We start from the raw sequence: 21,746 nt of genomic DNA, 5'->3' as shown, positions 1-21,746 counted from the left end.
GGCACTAGCCCTGGCAGGAATAATACTACATTATTTGCACAAACAAACCACAGATGCAAAGGCTGGGCTCGAAAACAGAAGCAACTGTCTCCGACGGGTCAGATCCCCCCTCCCCCTACACACACACCAAACAAAAGTATAGAAATAAGTCTGTCATCGATGCGTGCAGTTGCAGGGTCCAAAAACAAGGCACAACATTGCACAAAGCATTTTTTTTCAGAAAGTCGATGGAAAAAAATGTCAGTGTGAACAACAAGTGACCTTTTTATTCTTTCGACAAATAATAATGCGATTCAGTTAGCGGATACTAGAAACGTGATGGCAAGAAGGGGGGCGGGGGGGGGGGGAGGGGGGAGCACATTTTCCCCTTTATGCATCCATGAAAGAAAAAAAAAATGAAAAGATAGCAATCTTCAGCATACAACGACCAGCCATCCAGCGTGTGCGCCTCTCTAAACAGAGCAGAGAGCAGCGCGCGGTTCACATGGAGAGGCCGCCAGCTCCAGCGGTGCGGAAAATGGATGTGAACCGAGAGGAGTGGGGGCGTCCCTCCCCCCTATCCCCAGCCCTGCGGGGTGGTGTCGGCGCAGGAGGTCCAGCCGGTCCCTTTTCAGAACGCTCCCGGGGATTAATTGGACATTTGCCTGGGGTGGGGGGTGCAGGAGGGAGGGGGGACGCGGTGGGCGGGGGACAAGAAGGCGAGCAGAGCTCCCCGGGGCGTTTACTGCCTAACAATAACAGAGGTGTTGTTGTACACCAGCTTTAGGCCTACAAGCACTCCTGTGGGTGCAATGACCCCGCTTAGGCGGAAATGTCCGGATAATATCAGCCAGGCTTGCGAGACATTCATCCTATGTCTTTCTACGTTTCACTTAGAAAAAAACTAAACCGAAATGCATTTAAAATGGGCAGTACGGCCGGGAAGTGATCTGCTATCAACAGAATCAGCCACGCCTATACTTGTAAATCAGACACTTGGCAGCGGATTCTGTTCCTATCAAAAAAAAAAAAAAATGCAAATTGTCTTCCCTAAAATTCCTGCAACATGAATGGCAACCAGCGGAATACTAAGGTGAATTTATAATGCTCGACTTGTGTTTCAGTGAGAAATTGACCCTTAACATAGCCTTGGAAAGATGACATGCACTGCCCAGTTTGTGTCTTGATTAGGGGGAAAACAGAGGCCGAAACTGATACCAATTTTAATTTGTAAATGGCCGCTGCCCTGGTGTGGTTCCCTACGTTGGTCCACCTGTCCATTTCAATGCAAGGGAAATGCTTGTCTAGCAGCTCTGAGTGAGCGCAACCTAGGTGCCACGGTATAGGTTAAGTCAAGATATGTGACTTTTCTGGATAAAAGGTGAATACTCCCAAAGAAACTTCAAGGTAAACCAGTATTACCATGCCAGAGGACCCTTATTAGAAGTTGGACATGTAGGAGGGCGGGCTTTAACGCAAATAATTCACATTTTGTGAACTATGATTGTCAATGTTTTGTTTGTCTTTATTGCCCTGCTGCTGGTTAGTTAGCACACCTGTATTGTGTGGTATGCAGGCAAGATGTCTCAAAAAATTGGCTGAAAATGAGGGGACTGGAGAGACTAGAGAAGACATGTTCTATTCTCTTTTGTAAAATAAATGAATATGCTTTTGTGCATGAAGAGGGTCAAGGATGGCCTTTCAAACAGTGACGGCTGATCGCAATGTGAAGTGGTGAGGCAGCGCGGGGAAATACAAAAATAAAAAACAGCTGAAAAAAATGTAAAATTATAAAATAGTGCTTACCTGCCACTGCGGCCGCCGCTGCCTTGCTCCTCTCCAGATCCTCAACTCCCACGGGCTGGTGCACACTGTGCAGGCTCCCAGATGCCACTCCTGACGCTGCTCTCATGCTAGGAATACTATTACCCAGCATGAGAAAAGTGCTGGGATTGGTCTGGGTAGCCAGGTTTGGCAGTAAGAGAGGGCCTGGAGGGAGCCTCTGTCTGTTCTCCACCCAGTTGTGCAACACAGCTCGGATTAGAGAAATGCTAAGTGCGCATGTCGGTTTGGCCGTTCTAAGATGGCCAGCCAAAATGACATGCGCACTTAGCAGTGCCATCACTCCTCCCAGAAGCGCAGAATGGCCCACCCCACCCTATGACTCAAATTGCTCTGGCTCAGTGAAAAATAAAATCATAAAGAAACTGGTTTACTATCATTTTATTTTTCACTTTTGCCTCTGTTGGCTATCAGCAGTGAGTCAACACTCCTCCACCATAACGGAGGAGCCACCCCTGGTTTCAAGCCAGGCACCCAGAGTACCCATCCTACCTGCTCAAGGTTGTCAGTTTATGAGGTAGGAGGCCAGCCAAGATCTATCCTGTGGATCAAAGATTCCTCATTGCAATGGAATGGAGAACTTTGTCTCAAAAACAGATTGACGCAGTCCAGGGGAGACCTTAGTGTATGATACGCATATATTTATACTGAATCTTAGACATTACAAGAAGTCAGTATCATTTCCTTCTTGCTGGAGCGATTTAGTTTCTTTTTCTGAGGCCACTGAACAAACAACCTGCATCATTTTGACCACAATGGAGTTAGCAATGCTCACCCCTAGTGCTGCCTTAGTGTAGAGCATTGCTGTAGACTAGAGCTCAGACAAACAACACTGTCCTTTTAGCTGCTGTGAGATTTATGATACGTCTTAGGGGAGCAAGCTGGAAGGTGTTTTTTTAGACCCCCAATTGTTTGCAGCTTCAAGGTTAGACAGTTATTTATTTTTAACATAGAATGCAAGATTTTGGGCCTTGGACACCAGTGTGGACGTTATGAGCAAACAATAGGGACGGGGTCAGAGAGGAGCAGGAATTTCTCACCTTTGTCAGAGTCCTAAAGATGATACGCTTTGATTTAGATTCCTTCAAATCTAATCTACTCTCGGACATACAAGATTGAGTTACCTTAGGAGCAATAAAAAAACTTCAGAAAATCACGGCTCTTGTATCGAATCTTAACCGAGATCTGGGTGTTGTCGGCATGCCAGTGACAATGAAACGCATGCCATGGGATGACCTACATCGGCGGTAGCACGTAGATGATAAAGATGCAAGGGGGAGTTGTGGGTGAAACCACATGTGATGTCAGACAAGTTAGATGCACAAGCTCTCCTTTTTACATTCCCTAATGTTTTAGTAGTCCTACCGTCCAACCCTCCCACCCACCACCCTGCCTCCCCTATCACTACTCACTCTCCTGGTAAACTTCACTCCAGCACCATTTACCTCTCTGTTGAGAAACCTGTCCCGGACACTGTTTCCGCGCTCATCCATTGATAACACTACCACTGTAAAAACCTGTCCCTATTGTGAGTAGGGCCTATAGCCATGTTTCTGTTACATACAGGTATGAATATCTTATTCTATGGAGGCTGTTTTATCATCACAGCATGCCCCAAATGCATCAGAGCACCGTACAGTGGAAGAAAACTACATAACGAAAGTAAGTAGAAACATTTTCAATACAACACATCAATTTTAATCCATCATCAATCCCCTAGGTATAATTACACAGCTTTGAAATTATGTGTGGTTACTAAAGAAGTTGCGTAGAGTAGGAGCATAGCAGGAGTTAAGTCTTTCTTGAAAGGTAAGTAGGGGGGCATTGGCCGAGCCAATAAATTATCAGTAAGAGCCAAGTCACAGCTGAGCCCAAAGTGTGCCTTGGCTCCAAGAGACCCTGTGCGAGCCGAACCTTGAAAATGTTTGGCATGTAAATCTTGAAACAAACATCATGTAAAAATATGATGAAGTCTCTTCTGAATTCAAAAATGTATTTTTAGTAAACATGCTGAAGTGTTTCACCATAGTACATCAGATATCAAAGCATTTAGAGATATTTATTAAAAATTATAGTTTTGCAGTTGAAGTTCGGTTTGGGGGAAGGAGGGAGGGAAGTCTTGAACTCCATAACACTAGGAGCCCAGACTTAAGTAAACAAGCATTGGCAAAATCAACAGGTTTCACCTATGCACAATCTATTGGCTTTGTCAATGTTTTCAACATATTGAACAACAGCTGTGCAACATGACTTAAACAAAAAACAAAAAAAGCCCTATGACGTGGCCAGCATTGATCGAGCCATATCGCTTCTTTTTTCTTTTAAACCATGTTGCGGAGCTGCTGTACAACATGTAAAAAAAATAAAAATAGCAGAGGTATTTGGGGGAAGGGGATCAACACATCGGAGTGAGGGAGAAGGGTGGTAAGTGGATGGAAAGCAATAGAGGGCGGGATGGTGGGGTAAACACAGGTTGGATGAAGGAGAGTTACTTTTGAACATGCACTCAGTAAAAGTACATGCCCAAAAGACAATAAGAGTACCTGCAGGAGCCTGCGGCCAGTGGAAGGACACTGGCCACAGGAAGCTATACTTGGTCCATGGTCTCCGGCACTGATGAAGACTCAAAGCCTAGGAGCAAGCAGGAGGTGAAAAGGAGCTGCTGACCAATGGGAAGTAAAGAAACAATAGTGACGCAGGACCCAACCAATGGTAAGATAGGGCGGGCTCTAAGCCCCTTTTCAGATGTTTCTTTCTTAGGAAAAATAGCTTTCGTTGACAGCACAAGTGCGTTTAGGCAAAACATAAAAAAGTTAGCGGTGTGGATTTCTTCAATACTGGCATCAACCACCAAAGAGAGTCAATATGTCACATATGCAATGAGGATGTACAGCATTTTGGGAACCATGTAGCCTATTTTGAAATACCACCTGGCATTGATGGACATTCACTTGAATGTGACCAGGATTACAGTTAAATGATTGATGAGATGGGCATCAGTGCTCGGGTGGCTAGCAGCATGTAATGTAACACCCTTTTTACAGGTGCAAATCTGATTAGTTAAGCTTGGGTAGGACCATTGTTTGGGAAGCGACTTAAAAATATCTCAGGAATTAAATTGTTTTCACTGTCATTTATTGATCCAAGAGAATATTGGACTTTAATGTCGTATTCTTTGCATGAAAACCGAGTCTTAATTTTCAATCCAGTACTAAAGCTGCAGAGTTTGCAATGTCAATGGTGTTTGTCGGATCAGCGCCTAGAGAGGACAGACCAAGTTGAATTATGTTCATGAACAATTTATTAAGTATCATGCCTAAACAAATGAATGTCAAATGGTGTTGACGACATAACGTGTATCTGTAAACTGCACAATCGCCCGAATGTATCTCACTTCGGACCAACAGTTGTTTATTGTCACCCAATACAATAGTAACCCTTTTATCATTAGCATTTTGGTGATAAATGATACAAATGTTACAGGGACATTCACTCAGCTGTGCGACGTCAATATTGAAGACGAACATGCATATACCGAGTAGAATTCAAAAGACTCGACGCGAAACCGCCAGATGAAGCCGTTTAAAACGGACTAGTGTATAACCAATTGACAAAAGGTTTTTTCCGTAGGCTAAAATGTAGCGAACCGTTCTTTTCTATCTCGCCAATATACGCCACGCTACTTACTGTACGTGTGGTATTCAGAACTATTCTATCTATATATTGAAGGCGAGAAGTATGTCATAACACAACTGAATTACACATTACGCAAACGAGCACACCATATGTTTATGAGGGGATAGAACAGGTGTATGTACAGCAGAGTGGCCTTTGGGATACCGAGGCTCTCCTGTAACAGCGGTATAGAAACGGTTTGGGGCAAGGTGGGGATATCCCCATGTTATGAATCCGCGCCGCACGCAGCCCGCTGCGGTGCTTGTAAAATGGAGGAAGCTGTTATCGGTGTGGAGTGCAGAGCCATGAATCCCCGCTCCCCGCCTCCCCTTGCCACACAGAGCCGAGGCCGCGCATCTCCAGATAACCAGCAGCAGCAGCGCGGGCGGCAGCGTCGGAGGGCACCCACGTTACTTTGACTGACAGCCGAACAAATGTTTCCTCTGTTCTGACGCCCCGGATCCACCGACGTCACCGATTCGCACGGTCTTCCAACACGCTGATAGGCTACCATCTCTTGTAGAAGTTGGAAGGAGGCGGTACTGTCCCCACGTGGGGGCCTGATTGTAACTAGACTCCACCCTTTCCACACTTGGCCCGCGCGCTATTGGTGAGAAACAGTGAATACAGAACGGCAATTAACGTCCCGTCTGTTGCCATTGGACTGGTCGGGTGCAGGAGTGGGACGTTAAGAAAGGGAGGGACCGGTGGTGGCACGCTTTGCCCCCTGGGGGCTGTAGTTTACTGCATGTTGGTTTTCAACAGCAAATCCTTTCTGGTGGACTACATCTCCCAGGAAGAGAGGGTAGCTGAGCTCTCTGGTTGTGTGGTGCTGTATCACAATGTGAATGACTCTTCGCGCGACTGAGGAGCTCCGGCACAGAAGCGGATCAGAAGCGGTGGTTTGGTCGGACGCTCGGTGCAGTGGGAGTTGGCGTACCTAGGGCAGGACAAACAGCAAGGGTCGGAGCTGTCTAGTGTTCCTCGGTGGAAGCACAATCAGCACCCAACAAGAGGATTTTTTTTGTGTCGTTATTGTGTCCGTGCAGCTTTCCCGGAGCAGAGGGAATCGGATCACACTCCTCTGACTCCCTCCCGCCTGGCATGCGGGATCGATCCGCACGGGCACAGCTGCCACACACAGCACCCAGGGACCCCCACTCCGGCGGCGTGAATGATCCGAGACCTGAGCAAGATGTACCCCCAGTCCCGTCACCCGGTGAGTCCAGAAACCTTATGCAGCGCCACAAATAAGAACCCTTCTAATGTGAAGCTTTCCGCATACTATGTTTCATAGCCTACAAACTATATTGCTCCTCTGCTGAAAGACAACTGTCCTTTAGAACCCCCCCCCCCCCCTTTCCCCCAGATCCGCTCAGTCTCATCAGTCTATATCCACGGGATGGCATGTCAGTTTTGACCCTGATAGCTCTCAACCCCGCTCACAGAGCCATGTCTTCGCTTTCCTCTTATATGTGCCCATTTACCCCTCTTAGAGTTATCCCCTCACCCCTTTTAAACCGTTCCCACTTTCCTCATCCCTCAGCAGTTCCCTTTCTTCCAACAGTCTCAAAGCCATGCCCTCGTCCTTTTTCTCAGGGCAGTGCCCTCTTCCAGATTTATCTGGCATTACCTCTTTTCTCTAGGCTACCCACACCGACCCCTGCCTTCCCTTCTCCGCTCCTTCTGAGCCATGCCGGCATGTCTTCGCCCCTTTCTCTGAGACAATCTTTTTTTTATCTGAGCCATGTCAAATTTTGCTCTCTCTTGAGTCATTTCCTTTTTTGCTTCCCTCTTCTGAGCCAAGTCCGCAGTTCCCTCGTACCTCCTACATTCCATCTTCTCTCCCTTCTGACCCATTCCCTCTCTTCATAGCCATACCGTATCCGATCTCCTTCTCTAAAGTCATGCCCTCTTCGCCCCTTCCTCTCCTGTCAGGAGCTCTGACCCCCTCCATGGTATGTCTAACCCACTCTTCTCTCCGCTAGGCTCCCCACCAACCAGCCCAGCCCTTCAAGTTCACCATCTCGGAGTCTTGTGACCGCATCAAGGAGGAGTTTCAGTTCCTGCAGGCGCAGTACCACAGGTGAGGCCTGGTGACTCGGGCTGATCCGGCCTGTTTGCTCTGCTCTCGCTCTTAATCTGCCATTGTTTTCCTTCCCTCGCCTTGTTTGTGTTTTCTTTACGAGGCGTTTGCGGCCTGCTGTTGGAGCCAGGCGGGCGGGGGCAGACGGTGTGTGTACTGTGGAAAGGAAGCCATGGGGCGGGGTGGTGATTACCCCGCAGGGTAGGCGGGGTGTCATTGACTGTGCTCCTTTGGTTTCCTTTGTGTGTGAGAGGTGATGAGGACACGCTTGGTGACTTCCTATTACTGTGACTCTTACCACTCCTGCGGAGACGATGTGCACACCTACTCTCTTGTAAAAGGCCAGAGTGTAGTGCAATTATTGGCATAGATTGAAGCAGAAGTAGAGCTTTGTTGCTCACTCAAATTATATGAATTTTGAGACGTAATTGATACCCAGTGGAAGAACACAGTAAACAAGTTGCATACAGTGGGCATATGGTTGCTTGTTATGCCGTCTATACATTACTGGAAATCATTTTTTGTCTGGCTAGTGTCACGCTTTAAAAAAAATATAACCCATGACTTTGGGTTCCTGATGTTAATTGCTGCTAGGGGTCCATTACCTTTGCCTTCTGTTTCCCCGAACGTAGCGCATAGACTCCTCCCCACAGAACCCACAGCCCCCTCCCACAGAGCATAGTGCTGCCTGACTCTTCTTCCCTCACAAGCGCTGTGCCCGCCCATGGCTCCTCTGCCTGCCAGTGCTCGTTTGTCTCCTCCTGTTGCCCCTCATATCTAGTGACCTCCTCCCGGTAGCCATCGAGTGTGCTGGAGGATGCCTTGTGATCCCAGGTGAAGGGGAAATGGCGCCGTCTTACCATGTGGTGGCACTTGACCGCTCTCTTCATCGGCTTTGTTCACGGATGCCTCCTGGTGACACCTCCCTAACCCCTCACCACTGAAGTACAGTGTGGCCCCAAGGAAAGCCACACCCGGAAGCACAACGGTGCCTAACTTTGAAGGTGACCGGTGTAGAGAAACTTCCCCCAAAAAGAGCCTTTGTCCTCATAGGGAATGGAGTGCATTTAAATAATTTAAATAATGAGGACCATTTTGATGTGGCTTTGGTTGTTTTTGACTGGTCCATGACTTTTTGAACCTTTGCCCAGTAGAGTATCGACAAGTGTGCTGGACTTGGTCCTTACTATGTCGTGGAAACCAACTCTGCCACCCCGCATGAACCGCACAAGGACCAAAGATCCACCTTTTCGCTCTGTGATTAGAGCCCTTATGTCCACTTACACATCGAAGGAAGAGTCACCACCATGTTTCCCTTTGATCTGATAGGAGCATCCCCCCCATCACCAGTGTTACCTGGTAGGCTTTCAAAGGACGTTATATCAGTGGTCTAAGCTTCATGCGCTTACACGTTGACTGCCTCTATTTAGGGGTTGCACAGCCATTTGTTGGCAACCATGTCTGTGGATTACAATAAATGTGTTCATTAAAGGTTTTTTCAGGAACATTTTTAAGTGATTTGGTGTGAAACAAGTGGATTAAGGCTTCTGCACTAGATGGACCTGTTTTCTTTGATCTAACTTTTAGGTCTGGTAGGATGTGGTGGCTTTGGAAGTTTTCCAGACCATATCTCGTGCTTCATTCTTGCAGTTGAAGTCTGTTAACTGCATCTGTAACTTCTACTGCCTTGTGTTTCAACAGTTTAAAACTGGAGTGCGAGAAGCTGGCCAGCGAGAAGACGGAGATGCAGCGGCACTATGTTATGGTAAGAAAACTGCCCTTCGACTGTGCTTGCTGCTCCCTGTAATACTCATAGTTGTCTTCTGCCTAAATGGCTGATTTGTATAGGGAGCAGACTGGCCTTTTCGGAATCCACTGAATCTATTTTGTTTAAGGTTTGGTCAAAGAATCTGAATATTTTTCAAACATATTTATCTATTATTGCTTAGTCTGGTTTTAGGTTAGTATAGTTTAACAAAAACCACACACGCTTAAAACAATAACACTAACACATGAAACATTTTCTGAAATGTTATTTTAGAAGAATCTGTTTATTTTGTCTTTTACAGTATTACGAGATGTCCTACGGCTTGAATATAGAGATGCACAAACAGGTAAGATTTTCAAGTACTTCTTTTGATGTCAGTTGTTTCTTTATTTAATCCACCCGCTCATTACTGTATTCCTTTTGTGCTGCGTATACCTGCATTCTCACAAGTGAGCAGTTTTTTGTAGAACAGCCCTCATGATTGAAAGACCCTTGTGACTTTGCAGCAAGCTTTCAGTGCCCACTTGTTATGAAAGTGCTCACATCTATTGCTGCCATTTCAGCCCACTCACTCTTCCTAAAGAAGTACTCCACTGCAGACTAACAAAAAAAGTCCACATGAAAGTAACTTAATTGTGTGCCTGGTAGTGTTGTGATATAAAATATTGTGTTTTGTGGAGAAGTGGGAAAATAGCGTTCCTTTCCCTAGCTTGTTGTGTTTCCGAACGCCACACAAGGGCGACCTAAACTCTTTGATGTTGAACACTAGCGAGGAAAGAAGGTGGACTTGCAGGAGGGAATTTTTGTTGTTGTTGTTGTAAAACTTTAAATGCATGTTGGTTGATTAAATTCGGAATTTCAAAAACAAACCACGGCTCTTTGTTGACTTTTTAGTTCTTTGAATTGTTGCTTGATGGGAGTTGTCAATTAGTTGAGTAAATGAGCAGGTGGCTGTGGGTTTTTAGTTCTTTGAATTGTTGCTTGATGGGAGTTGTCAATTAGTTGAGTAAATGAGCAGGTGGCTGTGGCTTAAATTTACAAATGTGCCGATTGTTTCTACCTGTTTTCATCAGCGCTGTGTCTCAATTAGTTGCCTGTCACTAGTATTGTATATACGTTTTTTTCATGCATTTTGAGTTGCATTTTTAAGCGATCATGTTTTATGTTTGGTCGTACATCACATTATTTTTTGGTTACCTTGCATCTGTATTATTTTATTTTTAACATCTAGCTGTGTTGCTATAAAGTAATAAAGACAGAATATTGGTTTTGTTCAGTGTGAAAACAAATAAATGTATAGTGATTGCATTCTAGTGTCCAAATGTGTACCAGTGGTGTTTTCTGAATTGACTTTTTAACTCAAACATTAGCAAAATGAAATATTATCTCAAATAGAAACCAATGAGCCATTAACTTGGATTTCGTTTTCAAGAACTTTGATTGGCAACCAGGGAATTTAGCCTGTGCTTTTGGTGCAAATGGGTTTTTGATTAGAATATTTCTGTTCAAATCCTTCATGCAGTTATATTGATGGCAGCATTCCCACTAATGGGAAGTGCCTAATTATGATGAGAGTGCTGGATTAAGGAGAATCATAGTTAATTAGAATATCAGTTTCCATTACTTTCAATTTTGCTCAAATTAGTAATGTAAATAATCTTCTCATGTTCACAACACAATAAACGTTGATGGACAGCATCAATTCACGTCGGCTGAAACAAAATGAAGGCCTAGATCTGCACAGCTGTCTGTAGCAGTATTTTGTTTGTTTTTGTCATCCACGCATGGAAATGAGAGATGCTTGGTGGGTCTGTGTCCAGTGCTGCTTTGCACTTGCCTTCAGTCCCGGTGTTGCTCCCTTTTTCAAAGTCTTGTATGCAATTGACATCCTATAATAGTGTTCATTCGTTTTGGGTGCCTTTTTGCGGTGAGGTAACCAGCCTTCCCAATGTGCTCCCTCTACCTCTCCAATGATAGTGATTTATCAAGTGCACCGATCTAGACTTCTACCACAGGTGGTCACCTACAAACCAAGAGAGCTGGGTGCCACCACTTGGAGATTGACTGCCCTGCTGTATGCAGCCTGCTTGTGGCAGTGCCGTTCGTTCCTCGGATCATCACGCCCTCCTCCCTGCGGAGCAGAGAAGCATATCTATCTGTCTTCATTTGGTTGTGCAGGCAGCCAGCCTCGGTCCCTTCTAGCTTCCCTTTCCAGATGCTTCCACAAGATGCCCTTGTAGTAAGCCCTAGGGCTGGGAGAGAGGTCGCTCTTGCATTCTGCATGGGGCTAGGCTGAAAATGGTGTTGGGCAAATTTGTGTATGGTCTCTGCAGCCTCAAAAGCTGTATGTTACCCCACTTAGTGCCCGTGCTATTTGAGACCTGTAGGTTCCTCTCAGTACCCCTTTTCTCAACTGTTCTCTACCTGTTCAAATTCATTTTGTTGTGATTTTCTTTGGATCATAGCATGTAGCCTATGATAATGCCTTGGCTCTTTGATTTGCCAAGCATACAAAGGGATACGTGCAAAGCCGACATTCTCCGTGGGTTTTCAGGCATCCAATATTTGGGTGCCTGATCCGATTCCCTCCCGCTCCATCTGTAGATGCTTCTAATCAGTCATCCCTTGCTGATTTTGATAGAGGACTGTTAAAATGAAACCTTCGGGGAATTTTTCATTCTGAAAGGAACGCTAATGTAATTAGTACCAATTAAAGCACATTTGGTAAATTGGATTTCGTCTTAATTAAGCTTGCATAATGTTGCCAATTTTTTACAATTATGTTTGAGAACATAATTAATTTAAATTTTAGTAACCGAGTAAATAGCATTAGGATGTTTTTATATAACTATTTATTTTTCTCAACTGGTTTTGGTTTCCGAAGAACTCTGTGCTGCTGTCTAGCGGGCTTGCAGTGTTGAGAATTGACGTAGTCGAGGTTTATGAATAACGGCTTGAGGTGTGCGGTTTTGGGCTGCGCTGCGTTGGCGTTTTCATTATTGGACTGTGTGACGTGCGAGTGCGCAGACTAAAATCATGACTGTAAATAGAGTTTGTGCTGATGCTATTGATAGAATGAAAGGCATAAGCTGAATCCGTCTTTTAATGGAAGTTAAAAGAATGGTGCATGTGAACGAGGGTTGCCTGCTGGTGACATTATCCAAAGGCACTCACCATCCCATTATCTTGCAGTGGTCCTTCAAATAAATGCTACCCACAGCCACTTGTGTGCCTTAGATTGCTTATTTTTATGTTTTTAATCGCATAAATGCTTTGTCACAGGGAAGAGCTTCTTCAGACAATTAATATCACAGACAGCGACACACTATATACAATTATTAATGCAGTCGTGTGCAGTTGCAGTGTTGGACCACCTCATGTGGCCTAACTGGATCCAGAACCCCCACGTACTCGTGAATAGTAGCGTGATACTATACTGTGCACCGAGGAGTCCGCTAGCTCCAAGAAGGAGCAACGGTAGCAGGCGTTTGTTCGAGGACTTTGATGCCGTGACCTTGATTGCTGGCCTACAGGTCTTCTCACTAAAGCTGTATGTTTTGTATACAGTGAACCTGTATGTGTCTGTTGTTTCTTTGTGTTTTGGCCAAAGCCAGGACCTGTTTTATGGTGTGTGTGCAATCCGTATAATCTTCTTGCTTTAAAAAAAAAAAAAAGGATTACAGCCTTCTCGGTGATGTAAATTTTATTGCTAGACTTGGGCAACAAGCCCTCGTGAGTGCTGCTGAAATATTAATTGAATAGAAATGAGAGGGCTTGGCTCTGATGGGCCAGCCCTGGCTGCAGCAGTCGATGGTGAATGATGATAAATGGCATTAGGAACCTTTTAGCAAACTGTAATAACTCCGAGGAGGGAGGCCGTATGGATCTGCATTATATCTGATCCCCCTCCAGCACCAAGTGGATTGCCAATACTGCTTGTTTAGCATTTTCTAAGGGCAATAGGATATTGATTTCTGCCGTGCAAGGAACAGCTCTATTTTCACCGCGCGGCAGAGTATTGCAGGTCGTTAAGAAGAAATTGACTTGAAGAGGCCTGGCTGCTGCCCATCATGGAGCGAATAAAGCAAAGCTGCTGGAGCATGCTGGAGCGCCGGGATGGGGCCCTCAGCAATTTGTTGCTATTAATTTACCATGCTCGACAGCAAATCAATGGGCATCTACTTCATCTGCTGCAGAAAATGCTGTCCAGGGCAGATAAAAGGCCCTGCGTGGCTCGGGCGGCCCAGCCGATTGGCCAGGCCGGGGCCGGAGTTAATGTGTAAATAAGTGAAATCAAGGCCACTGCTGCAGAGGAAGCGGTTTTTAATTAGGTTGGGTCTTTTTAGCGAGCTATTTTAGAAGGGAGCGGAAGTGCGGTGGGGCTTTGGGAAAGATTTATTGCAGACAAGAAGTAATGCATGACATCCTCACCTAGCGCTCCCTGCCCTCTTCCCCTTCCCCCCCCAATTCCCAGCATGCATCTCCCTGCACATGTGAGACTTCTGTTCCATGCTGGCCTGTGGTTTTATGTATTCTGTTTGAAGCTGTGTCCCTGCTTATGTTTTGTTGTGTGTGTTTAGTATGGTTTCTTTAACTGTGCTGATGCTTATGGGGTGGGGGGGGGGGGGGGGGTGATGGTATTGCATTCAAGGCTGGGAGCAGCTTATACTTCAGTATAAAAGGTATAGGTGATCCCTACGGTTACCCTAGGCAGATTAGATTTCCATTTCAAACTGGTTTGGTGATGGACATGCTGAGACGTCTTTTTGTTGAAAGCAGCTAGGTAGGTTTGCGCAAATCTGGCGACTGTGCATCCTAGTGCACCAGCTGCTCCATTTGATTTTCCCTTTGTGTTTAAGAAAACCAAGCCCATTGGCTACTTCCTGGAAAATGAACAAGCATTCAAAGGATGTACCCGCTTGCAGAATAGCTTGCATGAAGGTGTGATGGTGGTGAGTGGGTTGGGTCTCGGCTTCGCTTACTGTTGCTAATAGGATAGAAAAGAAGCCGTGTCAGTAGAGGACACACAGAAAGGTCAACTTGAGGACCCCAAATAAAGGCATTAATGGTACATCTCAGATCTGTGAAAGCATGGAGAGTAGCGATAGGCAGAACAGTTGTCGTCTCTATTAATATTTTGTGCTAAACATGCTCATGTCGGAAGCATGGCTCAGAGTTGAACTGGCAACATTTAAATTTGTGGTAGCCTGAATGTCGCATGCTAGCCCCCCCTGCAAGACAGCATCAACAGACTTCCAAAGCCAATAAATCGAATTCTATTGAATTGGCTAATGTCCCGTTTTGCATCGTCTTAAAAACGGCTGAAGTGGGGTATGACATGCTGTTTAAAAAAAAAAAAAAAATATATATATATATATATATATATATTGGTAGTTTTCACAGGGTATATCTGTCTTCTCCCTCCAGTCTTCTCTTTCATATATTTTTTTAAAGCACTTTGTTGGAGTTTGACCAGTCCCAAGTCAAAAAGGTTTTGAGGGGGCAGCTGTCAAGTGTGCAGCTTGACCACTACCTCAATAAATCTTACCTTATTTTTTACACTCCTAGTGCTAGTACATCGTTTTCTCATTCAAAATAGTGCTTTTGTAAATATTTTGGCATTTGTGTCATTTAGTTATATGTAAAGGGGCAATCAAAAGTATGCAAAAACGTACACATGGAACACTTGAAAATCAACCCCTAATTCAGATTCTAGATTGTAGCGGGCACATGCTCTATCTGGTATCCCAAGCACGCCCTCTCTTTTCCAAATGTCTGAAATGAATCGGAATTCTGCACGTGCTGATTTAAAAAAAAAATATTTTTATTGTGTCTCACTGAAAGCACAAAAAGAGAAGGGGTTTGTATACTTTCTTTTCCTTGTATCTGACACCTGAGAACCTTTTCAGGTGGCCATTTTATACAAGTTCCGAAAAAACATTTCTAGCTCTTGGCTGGAGTTATTCTATGCAAGTGTTAATGTTTACTTTTCTGCTTCCCTCGTTCCCCCTTTCTGTGCCAAGAGATGTTGCCTGTTTCCTGCACCAAACTAGACAGTAAATATCGACTTAGCGATCCAGCAAGATACTAGATTTTCCACGAATATCGTCAGCCTTTTTCATTCTTTTTCTTTTTGTTTCCTTTCTGGGGTGAAAACTGGTTAATTGATTTTTGTAACAAAAGCACATTACCTATGTTAATGGGATTCCAAGTTTATTGCTCTAAATGTTGAAATGAAAGTGAGTGTGGCTGGCAGGAGACTCTTGTCTAGAGGGTCTTTGAAATTCCTTGTGATTTGTAGCCACGCTGTTGGTGTGAAGCACTCCATGATATTTTCTGGAAGCGGTGTGGTCTTGACGTGATTGGCAACAAGCCCATAGGCTCTTGAGTGCTTGTTTCTTTTGGAAGGTGATGACATGGCTAAGTTATCACTCTTAACTCCCCAAACCTGGGTGTTGGTGACAGAGTGTTTCCTGATGACCAGAGACACCAAGCCTTGCTTCTGCTCCCTTCTCCGTACCCTTCTCTCCTCCATAACCAATCACAGGCTTTTCTGCAGTATTAATCAGTGTGACCTTCTTCCAGAGCCACATACCCCTAAGCCGCGCTTTTGCTGTCTTTGTGAAAACGAGACCTTTTATTTTGTCTTGAAGGAAGGGAGAGCCCACCACAGAAGTGCTGTTTCACATAAGCTCTGTAACCCGATCCGCCTTAGTCTTACGCACTTGCGGTCTCCATGAGCCGTGATTTCTGGCTTAGCGGTGGAGTATAGGATTATAGTAAACCATACTATAAGTGTGCATCAGGCTACAAAGTAGCGTTGAGGAGGTCAGACAATCTTAAGTGCATGGTAGGAAAATAACTAGGAGTCCAGGGTGAGATTACATCCATAATTCCCTGTTTTTCAGACAGGCAAGTTTGTTATTATCAAAAATATGCGCGTCTAGCGAGGGGGAAAATAACTATGTGGGAAAGGCAAGCCGAAAAGACAAGTGCGCTGTTTATGAAGAGCAGCTCTCACACAGACTGCCGCACGATCTTGCGAGTGTGTTATTATGAAGCTCATATTCATGATTTGTTGCTGTGGATGCATTGGGTCTTGTGTTAGAGACGTGTAGTTTTTTTTGAGGGAGCTATGCGTTGTAGGACTGGCTTCCCACATTAGAAAAGCGTGTCATGCTTGGGCAGTTTGGGCCAGCCTCTTCTTTGTTTTGTGTGTGTTGTCCACTGTGTTTGTGGGTGCAATCTTCTCGTGACATATTTAATATTTAGTAGGCAATTTGTACCTTTGGGGACTAGGGCATCATGTGATGCTGATCAAGAGTGAACAAGAGAAAGATAAGAACACGGTGACAAAGGGGAAAGCTGGGATCAAAAATCTCGTGAGAGTGAAAAAGAAAGACGGTAGGCCTATGGTGGTGGTGGTGGTGGAGGAGGAGGCTTAAGGTAGAATTTGGACTATGCAGCCTGAGTATTTGGCAACCTCAGCATTCAATTAATCAGCGGTCTCTTAGGACTCTGCTATTAAAAAAAAAAAATACATTTAGCTCTTATATTCTGATTTCTTTTGAGCTCATGCACTCTTGGGATGTGAAGTTAAATGTCCTATTCCTCTTTCTCTGAATCGTTTCCTCATTATCTTTATTCCCCTTGCTGTGCAGTGAATGCATGTGTTTGAAACACTGGCATTGGCAAAGGTAGCAATGAATGCGTAGACTTAAGTTATGCCAACCAACTATTTCCTTTGTCTGGAGTTGGCTGGTTCCCACCTTGATTTTAGCTGTACATGGAACACACCTGTTTGGTGGACTTCCAGAGAATACACGAAGGCCATGTGAGAGCTCTGACAATAGTAGTTCCTAATTAATAGGCTTCACAAGGTCCTTCTTGTGAAGAGCAGAGTGAAGTGTGTCATGGTTGAGAACTTTGGGACAATATATCATAGCGTGAGATCCTTTCTGTTCCAGGCCCTGGTGACCTGCATATCATTCACTGCATGTCGACTGAATTATTTGTTGCAGGGGGTTGGGTTGGTGCAGGCAGGCTAGGCACAATTTTAACCAGAGAATTTTCCATTGTGGTGAGGGTTATTGACTATGGTGGTTTTTACTGTAGTTGTGCTGGTGTGTTCTGTGAGTTGCTGCGTTAACCTGTTGGTGACAATGAACACTTGGTTGGTTACTAGAGTCAGAGATCTGCATGTAACCTGTGACTCGCAGCTTCAGATTCTGACGAAGACAGAGAATACAGTTTGTGGCATGCGGTCTCAATGTTAGCCGGAAAACAAAATTAAATCATTTTCTCAGCCGAAACTAATAACTGTCTATGTAATCCCAGCAAAAAGAAAATCAACCCTTTTGGTATAAACGGACGCGCACTGATTTCCCTGAGCTCGCTCTCCTACGCCGTTAGGGGGCGAGCAAGCTGAACGAACCAGCTTTCAGGTATTCCGGATAGGAGATTGGGCATGAAGCTGGATCGACGCAGGTGGTTAATACATTCATAAGATATCATCTTGTGATGAGATGTGACCGCTTTTGTCATTTTATAATAATTAGGAGAGATGCTGCAAGTGAACTCCAAAATTGCTACTGCCTGTTTTCCATAACAACATTAAAACAAATACTTGAGCCATTTAATGTCCTGTAAACTGGACAAAGCGGAGGGTTTTCAATAAGATGCAAACAACAAGTGCTAACGGGGTGCAGATACGTTTTGCACAGGTAAATATTTTTAGCTCTCTGTATGTGTGTCTACAGTACCTGCCCCAGTGGTGTGCTTGCTGTTTCTGTTTGCACACTCATTAACCTTAACATCTATCACAAGAGAACTTGGTTGTATGAATCAAGACCCCCCTGATAATTGAAGGCTTATCTCTTTTAAAGCACACTACATTTGGCTTGGTTTGTGCTATAGAAATACCATACACACACACACACACACACACACACACACGTGCGTACATACATACTAGCTTGTGGTAATGCAGGAGGAGTGCAGTTGCACTTAAATTCTATAGCCCGATGCAGTTTGAACCTCTTTCAGCACTATCTCTTGGCACTAAAAAGGCCTAAAATTGCCCAGAGATGGCAAGTGTGGGAGATGCAATGAGCGTGTGAGTGAATGCATGACACAGCAGGTGAGATTTATAGTGAAATCCATCCAAAAGTAGAAACCGTGTTTTCAAAGCCAATAGTGCTCTGTTTGGATGCCAATGCAGGCCTATTAGCTTTGGCAGTGATTTTTGCCAATCCTGGTTAGCATTGGCAAAAAAAAACCAGGAAAGGTTAAATGACACGTGAATGCATGTGTAACACGCATACATGCATGTGTCATGATTGCACAGCGCGCTGATGCGTGCACATGAATACAGCTTGACACAGTTGCCATTTTGTATATTTTCTTAATTACCTGTGCATGTTGGTGGACAAGGTGGGAACAAAGATTATTTTTTCATGAAATGCTTGGTTCCATTATCCCTAAAAATCATGTTCTTTCAGAAAGTTGTAGGGGATCTCAAAGCATCCGTTCTTTCAAGATGGCACTCCTTATGTTGTAAAATTTTCAAACGGTACTTCTGTTTTTGGGATATTTCAATACCTCCTAGTGAGTCTCCTACCCAGTATATACATAATGTATATGATGTGTGAAATGATCTGCAGGGGTGTTTCTTCTTAGTGAGTTGTGCTCGCTGAGGCCCATAGCCGGGGCACAGAACACTAGAGAACAGTTTTAAAATATGTTGGTTTCTGGTGGCTGTAACTATTTAACTTTGGGAATCCGAAAGGACAAAGTTAATAAAAGTGTGTTACAGCGGTTCCAAACAAGACCAAAGCATTATTTGTTTGAATGTTTTTAATATGATCTGCTCACATTGTATAATTTTTTTTCTGAAGAAGCCTTTTTATTTTTACAGCATTTCGGGAGTGCTTTTGTAGCAACGTAAGCCAACATGCGAAAATGGCAAAAAATAATAATGTTGCATGATTAGGCATTCCTTGCTGCAGTTGTTAGTAATTTGGTCCTACGCTGCTGCATTAACTTGAATGGCACTGACTGGTCTCAGACAGATTAAATGTGTGTGGATCATATGGTGGATGGTTTCGAGGAGAAAGTTGCAGGTGCAATGATTTTTTTTCTTGATCCTCGAACCTCCACCTACCAGTCTCCTAACTAGGCCGAAGTGACCTAAAAACTCCGCCGTGCTACGTGGAGTTCCGCAAGCGCGCGGAGTGCGTTAGGTCTCACTGTTCACGTTGATTTTTAGCACAGGTTGTTTGTCCCACGCTGGAAAATCAGCACAACCGGCACCATGCGGAACGCATGAGGGCTCTGCTGCTTTCTGCTGCTAGAGGACATATTCTACTCAAGCGGCAGCTTCCTCCACGCAAATGGATGGTTTCTCAACGCAAGTGGTTGCGACCATTCACATTGGGAAATCTCGGTGGGAGGTGGCCTAGCATTGGATTTTTTTGCGCTCGCTAACTTAATGTTGGCGAGTGTGGAAACAGACTCCGCTCTGCTTCGCGTAGCAGAGTGTTTTTGGAACTACCCATGCTCCAAGGAGCACGGAAAACTCCACTAACGGGGCGGAGTTCACTGGGCTTACTCCTAACCTGCCCCAACAGTTTATATTTGTAAAATGATTGCTCTTGCAGCGTAGACTTTTTTAACATGTCTGTTGTCCCACAGCTTCTAAAAAGAATCACCATACACAACGCATGCCTTGCAGTATAATATTAGTTGCCTCAAAGTATTGGTAATATATGTCACAATGGCACACTTAAGTTTGTTCACTTTCACAAACGTCAGTGAAATCTATGACTGTTGGTGGCATCTAGATTTGGGCACGTGACCAGTAACCAGATATCTGCTGCAGGTTCTGTAACACACGGAGTGATTTACTAGTTTAAGATAGTGTATAAAGGACAGGATTTGGTAGACAAAAAGTGCACTGCACATAGTTTTCAAAACATGTTAATTTATAAACACTTCTTTTGTACTTTAATTACTGCCAAAATGGATTTAGCTTCCATATTTTCAAAGTTCCTGCATCATTTTACGCCGCCCGTTGATAAAGATATTCTTTAATAATTAACTTTAGCCAAAATAATATAGCAGAGTTAATTGTGTTTATGTAACTAAATATGCATTTGTAAAATATTTTTAAAACGAAACTAACAGTTCAAACTCTGTTTGCTACTTCTGACGAGCCAGCTAAACCTAAATGAACATTCAAATTGAAAAGAAGGCAGCTATCATGTCTCATCTAGGAAAAACTTAGCAGCACCAAAATGTAAACTTGGAACGTGATGGCTGTGGTGGATGAGAAAGCTTAATATAATGCCAACATGTTGAACATTTTCTCATACTGTATTGCTTTTCTTAACTTTTACGCAAGGTAGTCCTCCTGCCTATTTTCCGATGGCTTCTCTGACTCTCAAGGTACTATCGACCGTTCTGGGAGGTAGGCGAGGAAACAGTACATGGGGCCTTTTTTCGTTTTTGACCAAGCTAGACATCTGCCAAAAGTAACAGATGTACTGTCTGCCATATTTACTGTCAGTGTCATCCATGCACACTTAATATGTCAGGCGGGAGCCTCTGACACTTTCTGGAAGATGTCAAGCATCCGCCCAACTCTAGGGCCTATTATAATATTTGGCCATGTAAAAAAACACATAGGCATGGTTTTAAAGAATCTAGAGTTCGGATCTTGTTAAGCAATCTGGTCTGTAATGAAAGCTGTGCTGTTCCAATATTTGATTTGGACCAGCTACCCTAGCCGTACTGCATGCCATGCAGGTGCGATTCGGTGTAGCTTACCCTGCGTGCCGTTTGCTCTCTCTTTCCTGTTTGGCCACACTGGATTGACTGGAAGGTGGGAGAAAGCAACGAAGGACAATGAGTCTTGTGCATGCTTGGGTTCTTGATATGTAAATGCTGTTAAGGTGTGAGTCGTAATAGAGTGGGCTTTAGTGGGCCCAGCTTACAAGTGTTTCAGGAGCAGAGCGCAACATTTTATTTTATTCTCTATTTAACTTATCTAAGTTTTATATAGCGTGAACTTGATTGGGTATCGAAGCGCTTTACAAAGCACCAGTTGCGTTACATGACGACACATTCATTTTTGTTAGGCACAGGGAGATTAAGTGATTTGCCCAGAATCACAAGATGTTCAGTGTCATTGCAGAGACTCGAACCAGGTTCCCCAGATTCGAGGTCGAATGCCCTAGCCGTTAGGCCAACTCCTCTCATGCGCTGCTTTATTTGGTGTAGAGGCAACCTCTATATTTGCGGGTCTGTGGGCCGTTGTCTCTGTCAAGAGGGTTTGTTTGAATGGAATTGCACACCAAAAAATGTGAGGCACTGTCTGAGCGTGCACTTCTAAATTAC

General features: G+C 44.3%; 1 protein-coding gene across 4 annotated transcripts in view; it reads left to right on the top strand.

Moving 5' to 3' along the window:
- Positions 1-6,316: 6,316 nt before the first annotated feature.
- LOC146866097 (transducin-like enhancer protein 4) overlaps positions 6,317-21,746 on the top strand; it is a 281,559-nt gene continuing 266,129 nt past the window's right edge. For 2 of the 4 annotated variants that reach the window (XM_085633250.1, XM_085633232.1), the window contains exons 1-4: positions 6,373-6,715; positions 7,485-7,582; positions 9,284-9,347; positions 9,652-9,696. In XM_085633250.1, coding sequence (XP_085489376.1) covers positions 6,671-6,715; positions 7,485-7,582; positions 9,284-9,347; positions 9,652-9,696 — 252 coding nt within the window. In that variant the 5' untranslated portion in view covers positions 6,373-6,670. Of the gene's footprint in view, positions 6,716-7,484; positions 7,583-9,283; positions 9,348-9,651; positions 9,697-21,746 lie in introns of all 4 variants that reach the window. The other 2 variants (XM_085633258.1, XM_085633240.1) reach the window with 2 other exon arrangements.

The sequence above is a fragment of the Triturus cristatus genome, chromosome 2_1 (assembly GCF_964204655.1).
Source record: "Triturus cristatus chromosome 2_1, aTriCri1.1, whole genome shotgun sequence".
NCBI lineage: Eukaryota > Metazoa > Chordata > Amphibia > Caudata > Salamandridae > Triturus > Triturus cristatus.
The sequence above is the reverse complement of the archived record's forward strand: the minus strand, read 5'-3'. Positions and strand labels throughout refer to the sequence as shown.